The sequence below is a fragment of the Hydra vulgaris genome, chromosome 12, assembly GCF_038396675.1.
Source record: "Hydra vulgaris chromosome 12, alternate assembly HydraT2T_AEP".
Lineage (NCBI taxonomy): Eukaryota > Metazoa > Cnidaria > Hydrozoa > Anthoathecata > Hydridae > Hydra > Hydra vulgaris.
In genome coordinates, this window is record NC_088931.1 from 42,448,427 (window position 1) to 42,473,182 (window position 24,756).

General features: G+C 26.1%; 1 protein-coding gene across 4 annotated transcripts in view; it reads right to left on the minus strand.

The window, feature by feature from the left end:
- LOC100197539 (tuberin) overlaps nt 1-24,756 on the minus strand; it is a 100,564-nt gene that overhangs the window by 47,858 nt on the left and 27,950 nt on the right. For all 4 annotated transcript variants that reach the window (XM_065813311.1, XM_065813313.1, XM_065813310.1 and 1 more), the window contains exons 5-12: nt 21,140-21,201; nt 18,509-18,554; nt 15,706-15,792; nt 15,348-15,396; nt 5,932-6,057; nt 5,788-5,861; nt 1,620-1,890; nt 1,361-1,507 (exon numbers count right to left, since the gene is read on the minus strand). In XM_065813311.1, the coding sequence (XP_065669383.1) occupies nt 1,361-1,507; nt 1,620-1,890; nt 5,788-5,861; nt 5,932-6,057; nt 15,348-15,396; nt 15,706-15,792; nt 18,509-18,554; nt 21,140-21,201 (862 nt within the window). The remainder of the gene's footprint in view (nt 1-1,360; nt 1,508-1,619; nt 1,891-5,787; nt 5,862-5,931; nt 6,058-15,347; nt 15,397-15,705; nt 15,793-18,508; nt 18,555-21,139; nt 21,202-24,756) is intronic.

Genomic DNA, 24,756 nt, shown 5'->3' on the forward strand with positions numbered 1-24,756 from the left:
TGCTTTTTAAATTTCATTTCATATTTGTTGTATTCATCTAATAAGCTTGCTTATGACCTCACATCAAAGTTAAATCAGTTTTAGTACATCACCTTCAGAAATTAGAATTAAATCAGTTTTAGATATAATACATTTTGCTTTGCTATTATCTTTTCATCTACCATAAAAAAAGTCCTATACCATATTTCTTTATTTAGTTACAATGTAGAATACGATTTACTGGGTAATGTTAGTTAGTCTATTTAAAATAAAGTTATGTAATTAGCATTCAGCATTAACAGGTCTTAGCTTAAGCGTAAAAACTTAACAACAATAACTGCTGCATGGTTTTTGTGGTGCCATATAGCTAACTAAAATCTTAAAAAAGTAAAATAAACCTTTAACTGTTAATTAAAATTCTGCAAACTATGTTAATAAGCAATTCTGCAAGCTATATTAATAAGCAATTCTGCAAACTATATTAATAAGCAATTCTGCAAGCTATGTTAATAAGCAGTTTTCTATTATTTATAGTTCATAGCACTTAAAAATTTGTTAGTAAAACCATAAAACCATTATTATGTGTAGTTTTTACTTTTCATAAACTAGGCCTAGTTCCTACTGAAAAAGTAAAAACTAATTTAATAACAAGTATCCAATAAAATATTAAAATTTTTTTTTAATAACAAAAGTAATGGCTGTCAAACATCATATTAAATTATAGGGTTAGGAGAGAAAAAAGTTAATAATATTAAAAATGTTCAATTTATTTGCTTTTGTAATAATGCCCTTTGATCCTAAAGACATTTAAAAATAAATTGTAATATTTAAGCTAAATAATTTTAACTATAACAACAAAGTTGAAACACTGTAACTGTTGTAAAAAAGCTTTTAAAACTGAAACAATATTGCAATTGTAATACTGCAACTGTAATATTTTAGTCCTAATAATGCCCAAATATGAGGTATTAAGTATTCTTTACAACAGATCATTATACCAAACTCCACCATGACCCTGGTAGCACTTATCTTGTTTCTCAAAGCAACTTTGTCAAGATTTGAGTTTCTAAATAGGGAAAAAATAAATTCAGTATCCACAGAAAATGAAAATCACATCAACTGTAAACTCATATAAAAATTTTAAAAATACTGCAGGTATAATAATAAAACTATAAAATTACTAATCTAAAACTATCACAACTTAATGTATACTTTAACTTTAAATAACCCTTATTAAATGCAATACTAGGAATTACCATAAATGTAATAACTAACCTTATTTTCTAATTTTTCTAATTAAGTAACAAACTCAAAATATCAGCTTTTTAAAGCTTTATACCTTTTTATCATGATAATTAAAATAGGAAAAAAAATAGCTTACAGGTCTGTCTTCTGAACAACTTTCAATAATACTAAAAAAGCGACTGACAGAACCTCGCATCATATTTTTAATATATAAATTCTCAATAGCTGATAGTATAGATTGAACATTGCCTGACAATAATTGAGAATCAACACCATTTAAGTTCTGAAAATAAAAATGTATATACATATATATATGTAATTATTTTAATTTTAGAAAATAAATATGTATACAACTAAATACAAGTTGCAAAAAAAAACAAAGTAAAGGAACAAACTTCTATGACTTTGAGCAAAATTTCAAGAATATCCATGATGATATCCCATGTAATTAAATCTTGACTTGGTCCAAATTTGTTCACTAATCTCAGTAAAGATACGCCAACTTCATGAGCAACCACAAAGTTTGCACATTGCAAAGAAATCTTGAATGCAGAAAGCACATGAAGAGGTTGATATCGTAATGAGGTAACACGTTGTGATCCCCAAATACTCATGCCAATAAAAAATACAGCACCCCGCAACAATGTTAGATCAGTGACGTTGTTGCTTTAATAATAATAATATTAATAGATTTAATTAATTTATTTCATGATTATTTTCAGCATTTCCATAAAAAAAGATCACTATGACATTACAGTTACAGATTATGGTCATGAGAGGTAATTATGGGATAGTTAAAACAAGAGAAGACACCCCTACCCTTTTAAAAATTTATTGAACACTTTGGTGAGATTTCTTACATCTTCAAATAAGATCATTGAACTCAAAATAATATCAATGAAATTAGCTAAAGTTAGCAGACTTTTATTTTAAAACTTATTAACCTAGAATAAGTAACATTTTGGAGAAATTACAAGACACCAATTTTTTTTAATGTAAAAGAACTTATTTATATACTAACCATTAATAAACCCATAAAATGGGTGTCAAATATGTATTATAGTAATAAATATGAAATTTTATACAAATTACCATTTAAAAAATCAAAACAAATAAATGTTCACTTTTATCCATGTAGATAACTACTTTGCATTTTTTGTAGTCTGTGACTGATTATATATATATATATATATATATATATATATATATATATATATATATATATATATATATATATATATATATATATATATATATATATATATATATATATATATATATATAAATTAGTAAAATGCACTTATCTAACTTTTTTCTTCAACTTGAAGTTTCACCATTGCTGGATCATCAGGAAGAGTTACTAAATCTCAAAAAAAATTCAAATTATAGAAAAAAATATTTTACAGGAAGTTATAAATCATTATGAAAAAAATTTTAATTACTATATTTTTTTGGTTATCGGGAAGTTACAGAAAGTAATTATTAAATAAATTTCTTTGGAATGGGCATAGTTTAATTTGGTCATTTGTTTTTATAATTTTTTAAGAGGCATTTATTTTTGTGTCTACAGTTATAAATTAATTCAGATTTTTTGTTTAATAAATTTTCCTGATTTAAATGAGTAATTATTTAAAATTAAATTATTAAATTTTTTATTTTTTTCTTTTAAATCCCAAATATATTTTAACAGCATAGTCTCTTGAATATTTTTTGTGTTTATACGATTGTTTGTGGTTGGCATAACGTTTTTTCCATTACCCTCGGTTAAGCCAATATATAGTTTGTCAGATTTATTTTGTGAGGAAACAATGCACTTGTAAATTACATTTTTCGAAAGGCATTTTCTATTTAGAGGGCAATCTATTTTTTGTTCACAATTACAATAATCAGTGTTTTTTCTTTTTTATGTTCATTTTTATTAAATGTAATGTTTTAAATGTAGGCACGAAAATAAATACCTCTTAAAAAATTATAAGAACAAATGACCAAATTAAACTATCCCTAATCCAAAGAAATTTATTTAATAACTACTTTCTGTAACTTCCGTTAACCAAAAGAATATAGTAATTAAAAATTTTTTTATAATGATTTTCACTTCCTGTAAAATATTTTTTTCTATAAATTGAATTTTTTTTGACATTTAGTAACTCTTCCTGATGATCCAACAATGGTGAAACTTCAAGTTGAAGAAAAAAGTTAGATAAGTGTTTTTTACTAATTTATTATTGCTCTGTTCTTTAAGAACATTGAGCACTCTATTTGTAAAATACTCTAACATAATTTACATATATATGTATGTATATATATATATATATATATATATATACATATATATATATATATATATATATATATATATATATATATATTATATTACATATATATATATATATATATATATATACATACATATATATATATATATATATATATATATATATATATATATATATATATATATATATATATATATATATATATGTATGTATATACTCAACAGCTATTGGGAATGATGGGTATTACTCCAGTACAAAAGAAAAAACTTTATTGCAACAAGTACAAAAAAAAAACTATATTTGAAAGCAAAGTATTGCTATGGTTTGCAATTAGTCTCAAAGGTATAACTAGACCAGTAATAAAGCAATCTGGCTATTCTGTTAACAAAAATACGTACAAAAAAGTACATTAGTTTGCAAGCTTGTCTAAAAGAAGTTTGAATGAAGTTAGTCTTGAAAGATCACCAGAAAAGAATCAATTAACAATATTAAATGTGCATTAGAGTAGCAAAATCAACTCAATTTGATTTTTTTCTGAAAAAAAAACAACAACATATTTATACTTTTTTTAAATGTTTTATTGTAGTTCCATTTTTGGGGGAACACCCATTGTGCGTGAGTGTGTATGTATGTTTATATATATATATATATATATATATATATATATATATATATATATATATATATATATATATATATATATATATATATATATACATACTTTTTTGGCTCCTTTTTTAATGGTTGCTTTGGGATTATTGTCAAAATAAGTAGCAAGCTGATTGACTTTTTGTCATTTTTGTGCCATTTTTTTAATTTTTAAATGTGCTAATTTTCTAATTTTCTGCACTAATTCCAATTTCATATCTTTTAATTATACAATATACAGTTGTTATTGGAACATTCTCTGCTTTAAATTGATTATAAGTAAAGAGTTTTCCTGATATAATGTTATTTTTGTAGAACTTTTACACACTTTTTCTTACATCTTCTCTTTTTGAACTCATTTTTATAACTAAAGAAAAATTATTTTTGATTATAGTAGTAGTAGTAGTAGTAGATGCTGTAGCCGCCCGAAGACGAGGAGTGTGTGTATTAATAACACACTTAGACAGCCGTTTCAGTATTAATTTTATTTAAAAGGAGCCAATTGTCTAATTGTGCTTTAAAACTGTTTACTGATTTTGCATTGACTACATCTTTAGGTAGTTTATTCCATGGTTTTGTTATTCTGTTAGTAAAGAATGAGTGTCTTAAGTTGCACTTTGTTTTTTCGCGTTCAAACGTGACACCATTTCCTCTAGATAATTGAAAATCATTAGGCTTGAAACCATTTAAAAAGTCCACATTTTCAATCTTATTTAATAACTTATAAGCCTGGATCAAATCTCCACGAAGTCTGCGTTCACATAATGGGCTGAGGACAAGAATCTCCAGTCTTTCCTCGTATTTCATTTTTGCCAGAGTCAGATTGAGTCTCGTAGCCCTGTGTTGAACTTTCTCGAGCAGTTCTATTTCTCCTTTAAGCTGAGGGGACCACACTGGAACCGCAAATTCAATTATTGGGCGAACAAACGTCACGTATAAGACTTTAAGAGTCTGCACATCCAGTTTCACAAATGTGTTTTTAATCATTCCCAGCATTTTATTTGTCTTCGAGCTGCAAGATATAATTTGCTGTCCCCTGCTGATTAATAAACTTTTTTTTTGTAATTACATATTGTGTAATTTACATAAACAGTCATATGTTATTATTTTTGCATTTTAACATTTGCATGTAATTGATTGTATTTTGTAGAGTTCCATTTTTGAGGGAACAACCGTTTTATATATATATATATATATATATATATATATATATATATATACATATATATATATATATATATATATATATATATATATATATATATATATATATAATATATATATATATATATTATATATATATATATATATATATATGTATATATTATATATATATATATATAAATATATATATATAAATATATATATATAAATATATATATATAAATATATATATATATATATATATATATGTATATAAATATATATATATATATGTATATATATATATATATAAATATATATATATATATATATATATATAAATACTCAACAGGGTGCACTTCAGGAAGGTATGTCATAATAACACAATCTGCATAATTTTAAATCTTATCAAATTAAAGATAAGATTGTGAGTGTTGATTGTTAACTAGACCAGTAATTACCTCATTTGGCCGTATTATCATATAATTATAATTACTTGTCTTCAAGAATACAACACATCAAGTTTAAAACTGTATGACCAAATGTTGTTCCAATCAAACTTCTCATGAGCTAAAAAATATAATTTAACTGTTAAACAACAAGTTCCATTTCAACTATTTAACAATATTTTTTTAAGTACCTTCCAACTTGGTTGACTAAAGTTTTTTATGTTCACTGTTCGACAAAGTGTTACAATCAAGGGACAAAGCCCTTCAGGGGGTAACCCACCATATTTTACAGCCACATCTAATAATGATAAGCAACTCTAAAATCAAAATGAGAATTTCTATTATGCACATAATATGATGTTATTCCACATGTTGTGATTATTATCATTGTTGTTGTTATTTTTACTATTCAAATTACTATCAGTGAGCAAAATGTGAACATTATTATCATTAAAAATGTGAACATTATTACTAATAGTGAACATTATTATTAAAACTATTACTACCAGTGAGCAACCTGTAAAGGTTCATGTGGTTATAACAGGTAATTTAAAACATGTAAAGTATATAACATATCAAAATTAAAATGACAATAAATTTAAACAGTTAAATAAATATAAAGAACATTAGCTTTGGAAAATAATTAGCTTTATATATTGGTTGTATGGAAAGAGTGATATGGTAATAGAAAGAGAAATATAAATTAAAATTTTTTTTGAATGTAAACTTCCTGATAGGTGATGCTAGTCTTTTTTTATCAGGTTCATTTATACTACATATTTTAATCAGGAAACATCATTGATGAATTATAATGGCCCTGAGAAAGAAATTTCACCAACATTAATCCACTACTTAATTTTAAGTGGATTTTACAGTACTGATACCTTTTTTATTATCTTTGTACCTGTTAATCCTTTTGTGTTTTATATATATATATATATATATATATATATATATATATATATATATATATATATATATATATATATATATATATATATATATATATATATATTTATTGATAAATGTTGTATATTGCTGGAAATACAACTCTTGTCTGTTTAAGAGTGATCAATATCTTTTTGAAAAAAATAGATCAAATAATAATATTAAAATATTTTAAATGAGAAAATACAACTTTATAATGGAACTTGAAGTTTCATGCCATTCGGCAATCATCAGCCATATCATTCAAATATAAAATAAAAACCGTTATAAAAAATACAAATTTAGCGTTGCAACGGCATCTGACGTCAAGTGTACGTGATCCAATATTTGCTAATCGCCGGTATCAAAGTTAGAAAGTAAAAGTTTTTTCCTATGTCTACAAGCAGAAACCAATTCACTTTTTTTATTAAGTAGTAAACCACTATCAAAATTCATAATAAAATATTTTTCACTGATGCAAAGGTTACACCTTTTTGTAGATGGATTATAAGATTGGCATCTTTTAATTATGTTCCATTTAATTATAGGCATGTTACCTGCGTCTTTGTGTTTCCAGATCTCTTTGGAAAGTTCTGTATCATTTCTATATCTGGTTGCATTAAATGATTTAAGGTGGTTTGCAAATCTGAGCTTGAAAGCGTTTTCACTGATACCGATGTAATATTTTTCCGTAAGACTGGGATTAGGTGATGATAATGTGGCTTTATATACAACGTTTTTTGATAGACGTTCGTTATTTAACTGGCATGCAGTTTTCTTAATGCAGTTGCAATTTATACCATTAGTGGTGAGTTTGTTGCGCAAAATTTGTTGGTTGTGTGAATTAATAATAGATCGAATATTTGGCATGCAGCTGTAACTAACTTTTATTGTGTTTCTGTTGAAAATTTTGTGGAGCTTATGATGTAATGGAAAATGTAATTCAATTAAGTTTAAGAAAAGGTGTCCAATTTTTGTTACCACATTATTACTGAAAGGGGGATTAAACCATATTATATTTCTTTTTCGTTTATTAGTATTAGAAGGATTTAGATTTGAATGATATTGGAGATTGGTGGGAAATCCAGACTTTTCTAATGCGTCTTTATAAATAGGAGCAGACTTTTGGAAAATTTTTTCATTTGAAGAATTGGAAGATAATCTATGTTCAATTGAGGTTGGCAATTGTTTTAAAATGCTTGGTGGATGGTTGGAACTAGCATGGATATAATTTAGCGTATAATTTAGTGTATTTAGCGTACTATCAGGTTTATGGTAAGGTTGAAAAGTGCAGTTATTAAGATCAAATGTAACATCAAGGTAGTTAACAACTTTCATATTAGATTGAATGGAAATTTTCATTACATTAAAAGACCATAAACCTAATTTTTTAAATAATCCTACTGTTCGTCTAATTAACCCAGCTAAGAATGAAGTTGGTAGAATAAGTAAGCATATTTTATCAGATATTATCACCAACTTAAGAAATATTTTGCAATTAAATCAGTGGAATAGTACACAAAATGTAATAAATTGGTTCAAAAACACCAATGACAAACATTTTTATAAATTTCTTATTTTCGACATCGTTGACTTTTACCCTTCTATAAGTGAAAAGCTACTTATCGACTCCATAAACTTTGCAGAACAATACGTTTCCATTGATGCTGATCATAAATCTTCAATTCTCCACGCGCGTAAGTCTTTATTATTTACCAATGATCAAGTTTGGATTAAGAAATCAAGTGGTTTGCTTGATGTTACCATGGGTGCATTTGATGGAGTGGAAGTGTGTGAGTTAGTTGGTATTTTTCTTCTCTTCCGGATTTCGCAATTTTATAAAAAATCTGATTTTGGATTATATAGAGACGATGGCCTAGCCGTGTTTAAAAAAGCAAGCAGTCCAAAACTGGAAAAAATTATGAAGCATTTTACTCAAATATTTAAACAATACAACCTCTGTATTTCCATTCAATCTAATATGAAAGTTGTTAACTACCTTGATGTTACATTTGATCTTAATAACTGCACTTTTCAACCTTACCATAAACCTGATAGTACGCTAAATACACTAAATTATACGCTAAATTATATCCATGCTAGTTCCAACCATCCACCAAGCATTTTAAAACAATTGCCAACCTCAATTGAACATAGATTATCTTCCAATTCTTCAAATGAAAAAATTTTCCAAAAGTCTGCTCCTATTTATAAAGACGCATTAGAAAAGTCTGGATTTCCCACCAATCTCCAATATCATTCAAATCTAAATCCTTCTAATACTAATAAACGAAAAAGAAATATAATATGGTTTAATCCCCCTTTCAGTAATAATGTGGTAACAAAAATTGGACACCTTTTCTTAAACTTAATTGAATTACATTTTCCATTACATCATAAGCTCCACAAAATTTTCAACAGAAACACAATAAAAGTTAGTTACAGCTGCATGCCAAATATTCGATCTATTATTAATTCACACAACCAACAAATTTTGCGCAACAAACTCACCACTAATGGTATAAATTGCAACTGCATTAAGAAAACTGCATGCCAGTTAAATAACGAACGTCTATCAAAAAACGTTGTATATAAAGCCACATTATCATCACCTAATCCCAGTCTTACGGAAAAATATTACATCGGTATCAGTGAAAACGCTTTCAAGCTCAGATTTGCAAACCACCTTAAATCATTTAATGCAACCAGATATAGAAATGATACAGAACTTTCCAAAGAGATCTGGAAACACAAAGACGCAGGTAACATGCCTATAATTAAATGGAACATAATTAAAAGATGCCAATCTTATAATCCATCTACAAAAAGGTGTAACCTTTGCATCAGTGAAAAATATTTTATTATGAATTTTGATAGTGGTTTACTACTTAATAAAAAAAGTGAATTGGTTTCTGCTTGTAGACATAGGAAAAAACTTTTACTTTCTAACTTTGATACCGGCGATTAGCAAATATTGGATCACGTACACTTGACGTCAGATGCCGTTGCAACGCTAAATTTGTATTTTTTATAACGGTTTTTATTTTATATTTGAATGATATGGCTGATGATTGCCGAATGGCATGAAACTTCAAGTTCCATTATAAAGTTGTATTTTCTCATTTAAAATATTTTAATATTATATATATATATATATATATATATATATATATATATATATATATATATATATATATATATATATATATATATATATATATATAGGGTGGTTTTGAAAGATGAACATTTTTGAAAAATATCTTTTGGTATTCCATTAATGTGTTCTATATAATAAAATAACTTTTATTTAAAATTCTAATTCTATATAATAAAATAAATTTATTTAAAATTTTAAAGATTTTTAAAAATATACATATATATTTTTTTAACATCTTTGAATAAATGGTAGTATTATCAGAGAACAATGCCACCTTATGTGAAAACAATCACTTATATTACATGTTTTACCTGATTCATTAATTGATTGAAAAATGTGCAAACACATTGATAATTTTAAAGTTAGTTAAAAATAATTTATTTATTGCAATGATTTAGTAAATGAAATGGCGGAAAAGATATGAGAAAAATAAATGAAAAGATTGAAAAACAAAACAAAGTACAGTTGGAGGAAAACATGCTCTTAGTTAAAATTTCAAATAATAACAAAATAAGATCTTCAAGTCAATGACATTGAAAAAAATTACTCTCCATTTTATATCTCTACTCATTAAAATCATTTTAAAAATTGCTGATGTTAATTAAATATTAATAATGTGAGTAACTCTCATGCACAAATACTTTTTTTTTTTAACATCCTCTCTTTCAAGCAAGCAACCACTATTAGAGTTGGAAGTTACTGGAAGAGAAAAGATGAAGTTTATAAAGCAAGATAACAACTAACAGACAACTTAAAAGATTGCAAATTATATAAATCAGGAAAACAAGATGAAGGGAGTTAAATCCAAAAACCTAATGTTCAATGAAAAAAATAAGACAAAAAAGAATTTTTGGAGCATCTAGGAACAGTCACAGTAAAAGGATGAGACTAATTGAATGACGAGTAATACAAGAATAAGTTTTTGCAGATAGCACAGAGACGCTAGCTCTTTAGAACAGTGTTCACTATAGTATTTAGAAAAGAAAAAGAGGGGCAACATTACGATGATGTGACAATGGTTTAAGGTTGGCTGCAAGAGCAGGTCTAACTATGCTTACAATGTGTTTTTGCACCTTGTCTAAAAAAGAAAGAGCTTTATTCGAAGACCCACTCTAGATATAACAACAGTATTCCATACAAAGACAGATTAGAGATTTATACAGATTTATGACATTGATGAAAAGTTCTTAGCAAACAATTCAGCTTTGTCTTTAGGTGAGGTAACAAAATCTGAACCATGCAAAAGAGTGGGGATTAAAAGCTTTGCACTTATTATAGGCACTGCTAAAGATTCTCCAGTCTATAATAAGGGCAAATCTCTTATTCCTCCTCTCTTGCATGGTTTAGATTTTTTTACCTCATGCATGGTTTAGATTTTTGAGATGAAATATGAGACTCAGTTAAGAAAGCCAAAAAGTATGGGCCTTAACACCTGCAGAGTCACTGACAGTAGTACTAAGCCATTCAGTAAGATGAGCATATAAGTCACCAACAACAACGATATTGGTTGAAGGATAAAGAGAGAGGACTTGGTTAATTTGATCAGAAATAACATCGAAGAGTGCAATCTTGAGATGTTATTTCTGGCAATGGAGTGAAAAGGTGCTAAAGTCTAATATAAAAATATAGTCTGTGGATTCAAACCAAGTTTCTCGACAAATGGGTGAATTTTTACGAATGTAAATGCCAATTATGTGGCTAATGGAGTCTCTACAAATTAAAGGAAGATAACCATCAACACTAAGATCACAAGATGAATCAGCTGAACTTAAATTTAAAAACTTAAAAGAGCAAGTAGGTCTGGTGAACCTTGCAAAACATGAGACTCAACAAAGAAAAGTTACTCCGAAGGCTACAAATATTTGTGAATGATAAATTTTGAGAACTTTGCGATGACAATCATATTTTGTGTTAAATATCTTGTATGCTTTAGTCATTTTTTAAAATGGTTAAAGAGCTTGACTCACTACTGTTTAAACTAATACTTAATACTAAGAAGACAATCATTTTATAAAACACTAATACAAAAATTACTAATGCTATATAAAACCAGATTGTTACTAGATATCTATATACATTTAAAAAAATCCTTTTATAGAAAAAAAAAGTGCAAAGCCGCAATTAGCAATTTTAAACTTATCTATTCATTCATTTATTGAAATTTGCAGCAAAAAATTAAGAGAAAAAAAATAAAAAAAAGAGTGACTAAGTACAGTTGAAAGAAAATATGTTCTCAGTTAAATACAACAATTATTATGTATTATTATATTATTATAAAAAATACAACAAATATTTATATTAAAATAACAATAAAATAAGAACTTCATTTAATTATGAAAAAAATAATTTTACAGTTGAAATTGAAAGTAAATCTAAAATAAGTGAAGTAAAAAAATTAATAGAGTTTACGCCATACTTAATATTTGTCAACAAAGCAAATTAAAGTAGCTTATCATAAACAATAAAACTAGTTCAAATACATTTCCAAATTACATCCTGACTATTTGTCAAGGCTTGTTTTTCAAAACTCTGTTTTTTTTAACTGGTTTTTCAACAATGACCGGCAAAATTTCATTATGGGAGGTCACTCTAGCAATTTTAGTTATTTTGGATAGTCATTATTGACCGGGCATTATTCTCCATGCTGTATATGTATGTATATATATATATATATAGGGCTTGTGATCGCGCCGCGCCCGTGAAACATGCCCGTAAATGGTAAACCTTCTAGGTGCAATAAACAACGCTCGGTCAGCTTACAATGAGAGTATAAAATCACGCTCGTTCAAAAGTTTGGGACAGAAAAAATAATAAGCATTTATTTTGTTTTTTTAATAAAATATTTGTAATTAAATTTTTTAGGTAATGATAAAACTTGTTGATTTAACAGTAAAACTCTGTCTTTCATATACTTACATCCTTATACGAAGTAATTATATAAAATATAAGCACTATGTCACTTGGTTTCTGCACGTTTCTGTTTTGCTGTTTTGTCAGCATTTTTCCGTTTTGCACTAACATAATGAATGTACAGTTTGAAGTCGTTACAGCTAATTTCAATAATGGAATGTTAACTATTTTAACCTAGTGCGCGCGGAAACACAATGTGAATATAAATATGTGCAAATGAAATGGAAATAGAAAATTAGGAAATAACTATAAGAAAGTTAAAGTTTCTGAATATTTTTAATTTTGTAAAAATGTCAAGTAAGATTGATTTGATTTATTGTTAATAATATTCCACACATCATTTATAATAAAAATAAATTTTCATAATGGAGATTTTTTTTAAATTCATTTTTGTATAGTTTAAAAAGAAATTATAAAAAAGTATATTTAATAATTATTAATTAATTTACGAAAAAAATTAATTATTAAAAAAATGTCAAGAAATAAAGAAACCGTTAATCATAAATATTAAGTTAACAGCATTTTAAATACATATCAAAACAACAAAAGCAAAAAATTTTAGCCACAAATTTATTCTTCAATACTATTATAAGAACTTATTAGGCACTTGCATTTTTGTTTGATTGCGTTTTTTTTTACTATTATTAGTTTAAAAAAATAGCTATCTGGCGCCAATAAAAAACAAGAAGTTGGGAAGTATAAAAAACTACATTGTTGAAGTAGTATAAATGAGCTGTCGTAGATACTAACTCAAACATCAGCGAATGAAAGTCGTATAACAAATAGAAAGCCTTTTATAAACACAGTCTTCCGCAATTTTCAAATTTCAAGATTGCTCTTGCAACCCTAATCCCGAGCACACATAATTGCACTTGATGACAACATATTATAATTTTATGAGTGATATAACACGCTTGACGATTTTCTTCATTACAAGCCCTGTGTGTGTATATATATATATATATATATATATATATATATATATATATATATATATATATATATATATATACATATATATATACATATTATATATATATATATATATACATATATATATATATACATACATATATATATACATATATATATATATGTGTATATATATATATATATATATATATATATATATATATATATATATATATATATATAAATTACTTAATTTATTATTTGATAATTATTTAATATATTTATTTAATTTATTATTGCTCTGTTCTTTAAGCACATTGAGCACTCTACTAGTAGATTACACTGACATGATTTATATATGTTGCAGTTTTTTTGAATTTTGATTAGCCTGCTTATTGCCAAATATTATATTAATTATAATATTTTTATAATAATAAAAATTAGCAAATTTACTGCAAGCCGTTAACTGCCAATATGGTAACGCCAGTGCCTAATAATATATATGTGTGTATGTATATATATATATATATATATATATATATATATATATATATATATATATATATATATATATATATATATATATAAATTTATACACATACATTTTGTCTTATATACTTTCCTGCTGGATTTTATATCCACTTTATTACACTCAGAGTACATACTTGTGTAATATATAGATCTTTATATTTTCACTACATCTTTAAGCATACACATTATGAAAAACCTATATAAAATCTTCATAAATATTTGCTGATAAATATAAAGTACTACCCTATCTCCTTGTTGCAACAAATCTTACAGTGTTCTGTCAGGAATGGGTTGTATTTGGATAGTAGTTCAAGCATACCCAAATAATTTCTGTGGTGTTTTGAACCAATCTGCTTATTTTTGCAACAGATCAGTCAACCACTGTCAATTCAAAGCAATGTTTTTCAACAACATTTTTTCAGTTAGCCAATAACATAATGTTATAAAGTACCCGCTAGCAAGAAATTTGATTGTAAAAAACACTTAGAGTAGTGCCTTCTTTTAGCAAGCCTATTCACTTTCAAACTGTTTCCCAAACTCGCAGTCGACCCAACGTGCTCTTGGTTTTGCCAAAAAAGAAACATGTATTATGATTATATACTACCTTTTAGTTAGCAAACATCAACCTGTCACACATTATTTTTCTCCATTAACTTAAGTTTGATAAAGGAGCTCCATGCAAGCTTGTCAATATCTTGTGTCACTGAAATAATACACTGAGTTTAATAAATTTAATTCTTCTTGTTTCAACTTAGTATAAGGTGGATTTAGTATAAGGTCCTCAAACAAGTCTTTGTTCAAGCAGTTCCAATAAGCTGGGTCAAAAGAAAAAATGGTAGGACAAGCAAAAGTTTTGTTCTTACCAGCTTACGCTTTTTCGAATTCTGAACAGGTTAGGAAAGGTTGGTAAACTGATCACACTTCTATGTTCATCAATGATGCAAATTTTTGGTGAGTTTGGAGCATCAACCAATCCACCATGGATGGAAAATTGATGTGACTGAGGATAAGAGTCAAAAGAATTGAAAAAACCCCCTTTAACCTTCGAATTTAAAAAAAAATCAATAATAAAAATTATCTAGTATTACAATGTTATTTTTCTATTCATAAATATAAAAACGATTGTTGCGACAATGATCTCGTTTTCTTTTCTTGATAAAAATATGTTACCTCAACTTCCAACTCAGTATTAGCAACATGGCAAAATTCACAAGTTTTTCTAAATAATAAATTTAAAAATTAAGAAAAGTCATTCAAATTTTAATAACTTCCAGTTGATAACTTTCCATTAGAATTAATTATAGTAATTTTATTACTTTTTTATCTTAAAATCTAGGTCAACCTAAGCAATTTAATTTAAAGATAATCTAAAAACGCAGTTGCCTTTCACATACAAAAAAATTACAGTTGTCCTTAATATGCAAGTAAGCTTATATAAAGTTAATGTAGAGTTTTTCTAGCATAATTTTAAAGTGAAATCTAATATAAAATGAAGATTTAGTCAATAAAATAAGAAAAATAAACTTACTTCACAAGACTACATATTGTTTCTTTGTCAAGAAAACTTGAATTAAAACGAATTACATTGACCAATAGCAAAAGAAAATCATTTGTTCTAAAAAAATTGAAACTTTAGAAGCAATTAAAAGATTTTCTTTTTAAAAACATATACTTAAGTATATAAATAGATATCTCTCTTTTACTGCATAAATCCTTAATGATGATATCATATTGAAATAAGGATAGGCAAGGACTTTAGTAAATAAATAAAATCAGATTTAAGGTTTAGACAGGCAATTTCCACATATGAAAGAAGTCTAATAGAGTAAAATCATTTTTTCACTGTGTGTTTTCATTTTTTTACTAAAAAATGTCTAGATTAAAGTGCATATTTTAAAAATATAATAATACAGTATAGACCTAAGCAGTAATATATGTGACAAAAGTAATATATATGACAAATTCTACAACACTTGTGTCTATGTTTAAAATACTTTTAAAAAAAAGTTAAATTGATACTTTTACTCTTTGAAATAAAGAAAGTTATTGAATAATTTTTATAAACATGGATGAAAAATCTTCAAGGATAAGCACAACACTATTTCAAATTAAGTTTGTAATTAAACTTTGAATGAATGAGTTTGAAATATCATAATTGTTTATGTAATACTAAAAAATAAAACTACGACTCAAATAAATGTTGCTTTTAAATAATAACTTTTAATGTTCATTAATGAATGCTTTTAATAAATAAATTTTTATTATAATAAATATTTATAGGCAATTTAAATAATTAACGCTATTAAAATATCATCTTAAATAGCATTAATCGTATTTTTAAGGACTTCTTGAAAAAGAAATAAAAAATTGTTCCTGACTTCTATAAGAGCATATCTATATAAGCTTAACGGCCTTCAATCTTGCCTTGGAAATTGACTGAAATCACATAGCATGTTGACACATGGCATTAAAGTTTAAGAGGAGCATACTATTTTGCAAGCCTCACCAGATATGAAGTTCATGATAACCAAAAAGGGGTTTATAGACCTAATGACTTATTATGTGTTAGACTATTTTTATTTTTGTCTGACACACAATAAACTGATTATCTATAAATTTACAAAGATATGAGTTGATTTTTGGTGGAATTTTTTTAAATAATTTTATGGTAACAGGCCTTACCAGGAGAGCCGTGCGGTCGCATGCCTTGAGTGACACAGATAAAAAAAATTTTTTGGATAACTCGGCCACGCTTTTTTAGCATATATTAAAAATTGGCTCTTTTTTAAAAAGGCGCTGAAAAAATCAAACTAATTCGTTGTATTATTTTATTATTTGTATGTATGTATGTATGTATTTATGTATGTATGTATGTATGTATGTATGTATGTATGTATGTATGTATGTATGTATGTATGTATGTATGTATGTATGTATGTATGTATGTAACAGGTGATGCGGAAGTTATCGGACAAAATAAAAACGTCAATAACTTATTTATAAATAAAAAAACAAACTACTATTATATTTTTTTTAAATAAAGCATTTATCTTTTAATAAAAATATATTATTTTTTATATGAAAAAACACCACCATCTGCAATTGATCTCAGTTTTGCTCTGACGCCTTTCATATGCGACTGTAAAAAGTTTAAATCAATTTCTTGTAGTTTTAGTTTAATGCGATCAATCAAAACTTGCTCTGTTGAAGCTTGCCAATCTCCCTCGTAAACCTTCTGTGCCAAATGTCCCCAAAAATTTTCAGTTAGTTGTGCTTGAGGCACATTTGGGGGATTGGATTCTTTATCAATGTAATAGACATATTGGTCCATCCAATTTAGAGAATCTTTAGAATAATGAGAACTTGCTAAATCTGGCCAAAATAAACAGTTGAAGTCTCCATGATACTTGTTAATAAATGGAAGAAGTCGTTTTTCTAAATATTCATTAATATAGATTGATGAATTGATCGCTACAGCCTTGGAAGTGCGAAACAATGGCTCGGACATACCACGGTCAGATATGGCTATCCACATAAATATTTTTTTTGGAAATTTCTTTTTTCCTATAAAACGAACACTTTCTGGGCATGTCTTTTTGTTGTTTGTGTTGTATCCAGAATTTCCAGACATGTTGTCCCCTGCAAAACAAAAGTATTTTTCGTCATCGATGACTAGAAGCGATTTTGTGTTATAGAGTTGGTTAACTAGTTTCCTGCTTCTTTTCTTTGCCTTTATTTGTTGTTCTATAATGTATTTTGGAGTCTTTTCACATTTTCTATATTTAATATTCTTTTTTTTTAACTGACAACCAATTGTCGATTGATTTACACCAAATTTAATACCTATTTTTCTCTGACTGACTCCTTTTCGATTGTTGACAAGTCTCGTTAATTCGGCTTTCTTTTCTCTAGTCCAGGATGTCGGACGACCAGGGTGCTTTCTATTAGAAAACGATTGAACAGTTTTAAGTCTTTTTAGGTTATCATATATTGTACTTCGAGCAAATCCTTCCTTTTCATAATGATTTACGATTTTTTTTATATTAGGTTTATTTACAAAAAACATTTTTAGTCGCTTTCGAAAAGATTCTCGTTCAGCTGTATTTAACCTCATTTTACCACAAAAACTGATTATTATGCTAAAATAATAATTAGTTTTTGTGATAAAATCAAAGATAAACCCCAAAAACTAATTATTATGCTCAAATAATGAAATTAGGATTTGTCCGATAACTTCCGCATCACCCGTTATGTATGTATGTATTTTATGTATGTATGTATGTATATACAATAAAAATTAAAAATTAAAAAAATTACTTTTAAAAACTAACTTTTCAGATAACAATGCTTTTGACATGAACTGTAAAAGAAAAGTTCCTAAAATCACAACAAAAAAAAATGACAACAAAGACTAGAAATAGATAATAAAGAGTTCATTTTTGGTAATTTCAGCTTATTAGTAACCAACTGGAGGCCAAGACCCAGCTAAATTTGGCCAATTTTTTCTAACCCTATTCCCACATAAATCATAAATTTTTTTTTGGTAGTTTATTTTATAACAGTTTTAGCTATCTAATTTATATCACAAATATATAGCACAAACACAAACTAAAAGTAAATGTAAAGTTTATAATATATAGCACAAACACAAACACAAACTATGAGTAAATGTTATGTAGAAATTTAACTGTAACTTGATCATTCCAAAAAGATTTGATTATCTACTTTAAAATTTTTTTTAAACTAAAAATTTATTTTATCTCTCAGATAGATTTCTTATATAAAACTGATTAATCTAATTTTTTTGTAAATGGTTTTTGTAATATTAAAAGGCAGTTTAAAGTTTTGAACAATATCAGAATTGAACAGGAATAGTGTGCGATCGCACGCTGTAACTGACTAAGCTTATTTTATTTTTCTTTACAAATTGACCACAGCTGTTTTTTCATGTTTTAGCAATTTAAGCGCAATAAAAAAATCATTGCGTTACAAATAAATTTTAATTGTTGATCTATAGTTTCTATTTTACGTGAAGGCTATAAATAAAATAAAAAAATAATTTCAATGATCGTCTAAAATAAACATATTTTTTAATGTAAATTAAATGTTATATTTAAATATTTTTAGTAGGCATGTATTTTTTATGATAAATTTAAATATTTGAAACTATTTTTCCATGTCTTTCTAAAAATCTTTTAAAAGGAGATTTTTTCAAGTTACTTTAAATTATGAATAAGTTAAATTAAAATCTTCCCGATGAAATGAAATGATTTAATTGTTTCATTTTTTTGTTTCTACTTTTACAAAAAATTGCTTAAAAATTGTTTTTTTTAAACTTAACTTAATATTGAAATGATTAAAAAATACTATTTTAAAAAGACAACATTATTAAAAAAAAATTTAATTTCACTTTTCAATAATTTAAATAAAATTTGTTCATTTGTTAAACAATCATTTAATAAATGAACAAATTTGTAAATGCATTTTGCGTAGCTTTAATAAAACGTTTCAAAAGATAAGTTTTGAAGTAATTTATTACAAACACTTAAAAAATTAAAAACATAACAAGTAATTTTTGAGTTTTGAGTTTGAATTTTTTGATAAGGAATTGTTTTCTTTTTTCTTTAGTTTTCTTAATTTTTTTCCTAGATTAAGTTTTTTTTTTTTTTTTTAACATCTTCATTCCAACAAGGCTGCAAGCAACCACTATTAGAGTTAGAAGATACTGGAAGAGAAAAGACAAAGTTTAAAGAGAAAGATAACAACTGACAGATGACTTAAAAGATTGCAAATTATATGAATTAGGAAAGCAAGATGAAGGAAGCAAATTCCAAAGAACTGATGTTCAAGGAAAATAACTAGATGAATAAAAATTTTTGGAGCACTTAGGAACAGTTACAGTAAAAGGATGAGACTTAATTGAATGACGAGTAATACGAGAATAAATTTTAGTAGATGGCACAAGAGACGCTTGCTCTTTAGAGCAGTGCCTATTATAGTATTTATAGAAAAGAGAAAAAAAAGCAACAATGCAACGATGTGATAGTGGTTGGAGGTTGGTTGCAAGAGCAGGTCCAACTATGTTTACAATGTGTTTTTGCACCTTGTCTAAAAGAGAAAGAGCATCATTGGAATATCCGCCTCAGATATGTCAACAGTATTCCATACATATATACCTTAGCAGATACTAATTTTGCAATCGATTTGATATATGGTTTCCAAGAAAAATCGGAGGTAAGAGTTAATCCTAGAAGATGAAGGGTAGATGACTCACCGAGTACATTACAGTTCATAAATATAGGAAGATTTAGATTATTGCGATAGCAATTAGCTGAAAAAAAATTTAGCAAAAAAAAGTTCAGCATTGCGTTTCTTTTTTCAGTGCATTTCTGAAATATTTAAATCACCAAAACATTTAAACAGTCGCAGTCAAGTTGTCAACAACAAAAAAATCATTTGCGTGGTCAACAATTCCATTTGATCACACGCCATTCCTGTCCAAACCTGCACTATCATTAATGGCATGAGTTTAAAGTGTTATTTTCAATAGTCATTGATAGCACCAGTATATACAATATTCACATTAAATTCTTTTATAAAAATAAACTCTTAAATAAATTTTATCAAAAAAGTTAGATGCAACAAATCGCCTAAGAGATAGATTCTATTAAACCAATATTTTATAAAATATGAAATTAGGTGCTGAAAAATTAAAAAAGTATTTGAAAATAAGATATTAGGGTTTTCAAAAACCCAGAAAATATCTAATCCCGTGACTTTGAAACTAAAGAAAAAATCATAATTTAATTTAATATATATAGTAGAGAAACAACATATACATAAAATATTTTATCTTTAGAAAATATGCATATAGTGAAAAAGTTTGAGCAAATTTTAACTAAACATTTTTGTTCTTGCCAAAATTTATATAAATAGCTATATTCATGTTAAAAATAAATTACCTATTTGCTCATAATATGAAATGTCTTTGCCATTGTCTGTTAGACAATTGAGTAGAGTTACTCTAAAAATAAAAAATTTTTTTAGCACAGCTAACATAAAGTGTGTGTAACATAAATAGTTAGACTATTATTTTTTATTAAACAAATATAAACTAAACAAAAACAAATATAAACTAAACAAAAACAAATATAAACTAAACAAAAACAAATATAAACTAAACAAAAACTACATCACAGTGAAAATGATGCAACTATAAAAATACAAAAGAAAATCATAAATAAACAAAATTAATAACAAATTAATAAAACAAAATAATAATAGTAGGATTTCCTTTGGACTTATTAATTCTAGACTATTAGGAATTGATTTCACTAGATTTGTTTGTATATTCTGGAGTTATTTTATTCCACACTTCCAGCAATACATATTTTAAATCATTTTCATTATTTATGGTATGTTTACAAATTTCTAAGTAATTTATGCAATAAATTTTCAATAATATTATTATCAAGAAACTATGGTGGAGTTTTCATTACTTTAGGACAATTGTACAATAACTACTCTCTCACTATGTGTTTAAGATCTTTGTTCTGGCAAAACACAAAATTATCTTTTATGTCCAAATTTTTAACACTGGTTGGTAAGTTTTCTTTTAAAGTGTTCAAGTGCATATTTTGTCCATATTGCCCTTTATAAAATGTAAATTGCCCACCCCATTAGCTGAGTAACAACCCCAAAACCTCAACATTTAAGACCAACAAAAAAGTTGGTCTTAAATGTTGAGGTTTCATCTCTTCATTCTCTCTTTGCCATACATTTACTCGACTATCTGAACCAAAGATGTGAAATTTACTTTCATTAGTGAATAAAACATTCTTCCAGAAGTTAAAACCTATGTTTTTGTAATCATTGGCAAACTTGAGTTGATTTTTTTTATTTTGCTTGCTTAAGAATGGTTTGCTCCTAGCCAGTCATGTGTCTCCCCATTTTAATTTTTGTTTCTAAAGCACAAACAAATTAATTAACAAACATATCAATAATTAACAATATTAATAACAATTTGACAGATGTCATGCTAAAACAAAAGAATGTAATTGCGGTTAGTTACTTCTGATTTTTGAGAGATATGGCAATAAATATAGTTACATCATTTTCATAGTGACGTGTTTTTTATGATAAACAATGTTTTGTATTACTGTTTAGAATCTAATTTAAATCAACATAAAAACAAATGTCTAATATAAATATTATGCCACAATGTAAACTTTACATAGAATAATATTTTCAAAAATTATGTCAAAATAATGCTGAATCACGAAAATGTATCTTTTGCTATGCTGAATCATTTCCACGGTGAGTCACTGTACTCTAAACTAAATACTAGCATTACCGCATCAGCGGTTAGCACAAAAACAATTTTTTTCAATTATGCGAAAAAAAGCAATAAAAAATTGCATTAAAATATTTGCAATTTTTTTGATAAAAATCAGTTTGCAATTAATCATTAACAGGAAATAAAAAAAAACTGCAATGCAATTACCTAACTAAATATTGCAATCGTAACTAATCACCCTTTATTCCCAGTCTAAAAATCACTATCAAAATTTAATGCATAATCACATGGCAATAACTCCAGTGCTTACTCTAAAAACAAAAAAATTGAACACAAATTTTGAGTTGTTCAAAGTGTAGTGCTATAGCTACTTAAAAACACATTTTTGGTTTGACCTTCTATATATAATGGTGGCAAATAACGAATATTGGTAGTTATGCAAAATTTTATGCAAGCAAGTTTTTTATGTTTTTTATTTCACGTATATTATATTCTTTGAAAAACTTAAGATAATTCTCTGTATTTAATTCTACATTGAATACTTTGAAGCTAAAAAAGCATCTACATTTCATGTTTTTTAGGAAAAGCATTTGAATCCAAAAATTTAAAAGTTTTATAACTTTAAATCATGTAAGCTTTAAAAACAAAAGCAGAAAATGTGTTTCCTGAAGAAGATAAAAATAACTTTCAATGATAACATTTTAAAACAAAAAATACTGCAATTTATAATTTTGCAAATTTTTTACTGATTTTATAAATCTTTTTTTTCAACTCTCTATTCATACTGATAGAGTTAAATTTTTTTTTTAATTTTTATACATACTGATTGAGTTAAATTTTTATTAGAAAGTTTATACATACATAATTGAGTTAAATTTTATATGAAAATAAACAAATAATAGACATATTTGAAGAAATAAACAATTATAAAATTATGCAGAAAACGCTCATATTTTCTTTTCCGTAAACAACCTTTATGTTAAATTTGCCTTTTTTTTTGGAACAAGCTTTTTCAGTAAGAATCTTCTCACATTTTTCACAGTTTTCACTCATTTCCTTCCTTCTTTTTTTAGTGTTTATAGCTGTTAAGGTGTCTTAAAAAAGTGCTGGTGACAACAATTTTAAAATAACAGATCAAAGATTAGATAAAGATAACCACAATCATTATATTAATGAATAATCATTGTTATAACATTAAAGTGGTCTAATTAACTTCATTAAATTAGTTACTTACAACTTTACTATAACTTATTAAATAAATGCAAAAGAATAGGGAGAAAGCATGACACTAACAATTTTTAGATTAGTCCTCCAAATGTTCAAATGTATAACATGTTATGTACAAATGTAGAAGAGTTTGAATAATGCGTAAAATAGACCAGAGAAAAAAACTGTTTGGGTAAGCACAGCATTTGGATTTGCCCAGCATTTGGATTAGCCTACTAAAAATCATTATTGGATTAGCATACTAAAAATTTTTATTGTTTATATATATATATATATATCATTATGCAGGAAATTTTATATATATATATATATATATATATATATATATATATATATATATATATATATATATATATATATATATATATATATATATATATATATATATATATATATATATATAGAACCCTTAGATGTTGTCCGAAAGATTTTTCCGTATTTTGTTGACAAAAAGGAAAAATTAAAATGCAAGACCGGAATTTTTTTTTTTTTATAATTATAGACTGCCTGCCCCAACCAAACCCTCAGTCGATGTAGCAGCACTCCCTTGCGGGTCAGGCTATTTGTCAGTCGATGTAGCAGCACTCCATTGCGAGTCAGGCTATTTGTCAGTCGATGTAGCAGCACTCCCTTGCGAGTCAGGCTATAAGATAGTCGATGTAGCAACACTCCGCGCATGATTTACAGTAAAAAAAATAAAAATAAAAACATTTTATAAAAAAAAATAAAAATAAAAACATTTTACTAAAAAAAATAAAAATAAAAACATTGTTTATATTGTTAAAAACATTCAGAATGTTTTAAAAACATTCAGAATGTTTTTAAAAACATTCCGGTCAATTAAATTTGCGTTTTTGTGGTTTTTTTATATAACAATTATTTTGTAATTAAATTAATGGTTTTGAATTTCGTCCAACACGGAAATGTTGGACGAAAGTCAAAAGTAATTAAAAGTGACGTATGTGTTGGCGTAAGAATCACTTTTTTCCTTCCGCTCTTCCTAAAGCCAACAAACTATAGATCTATATATATATATATATATATATATATATATAT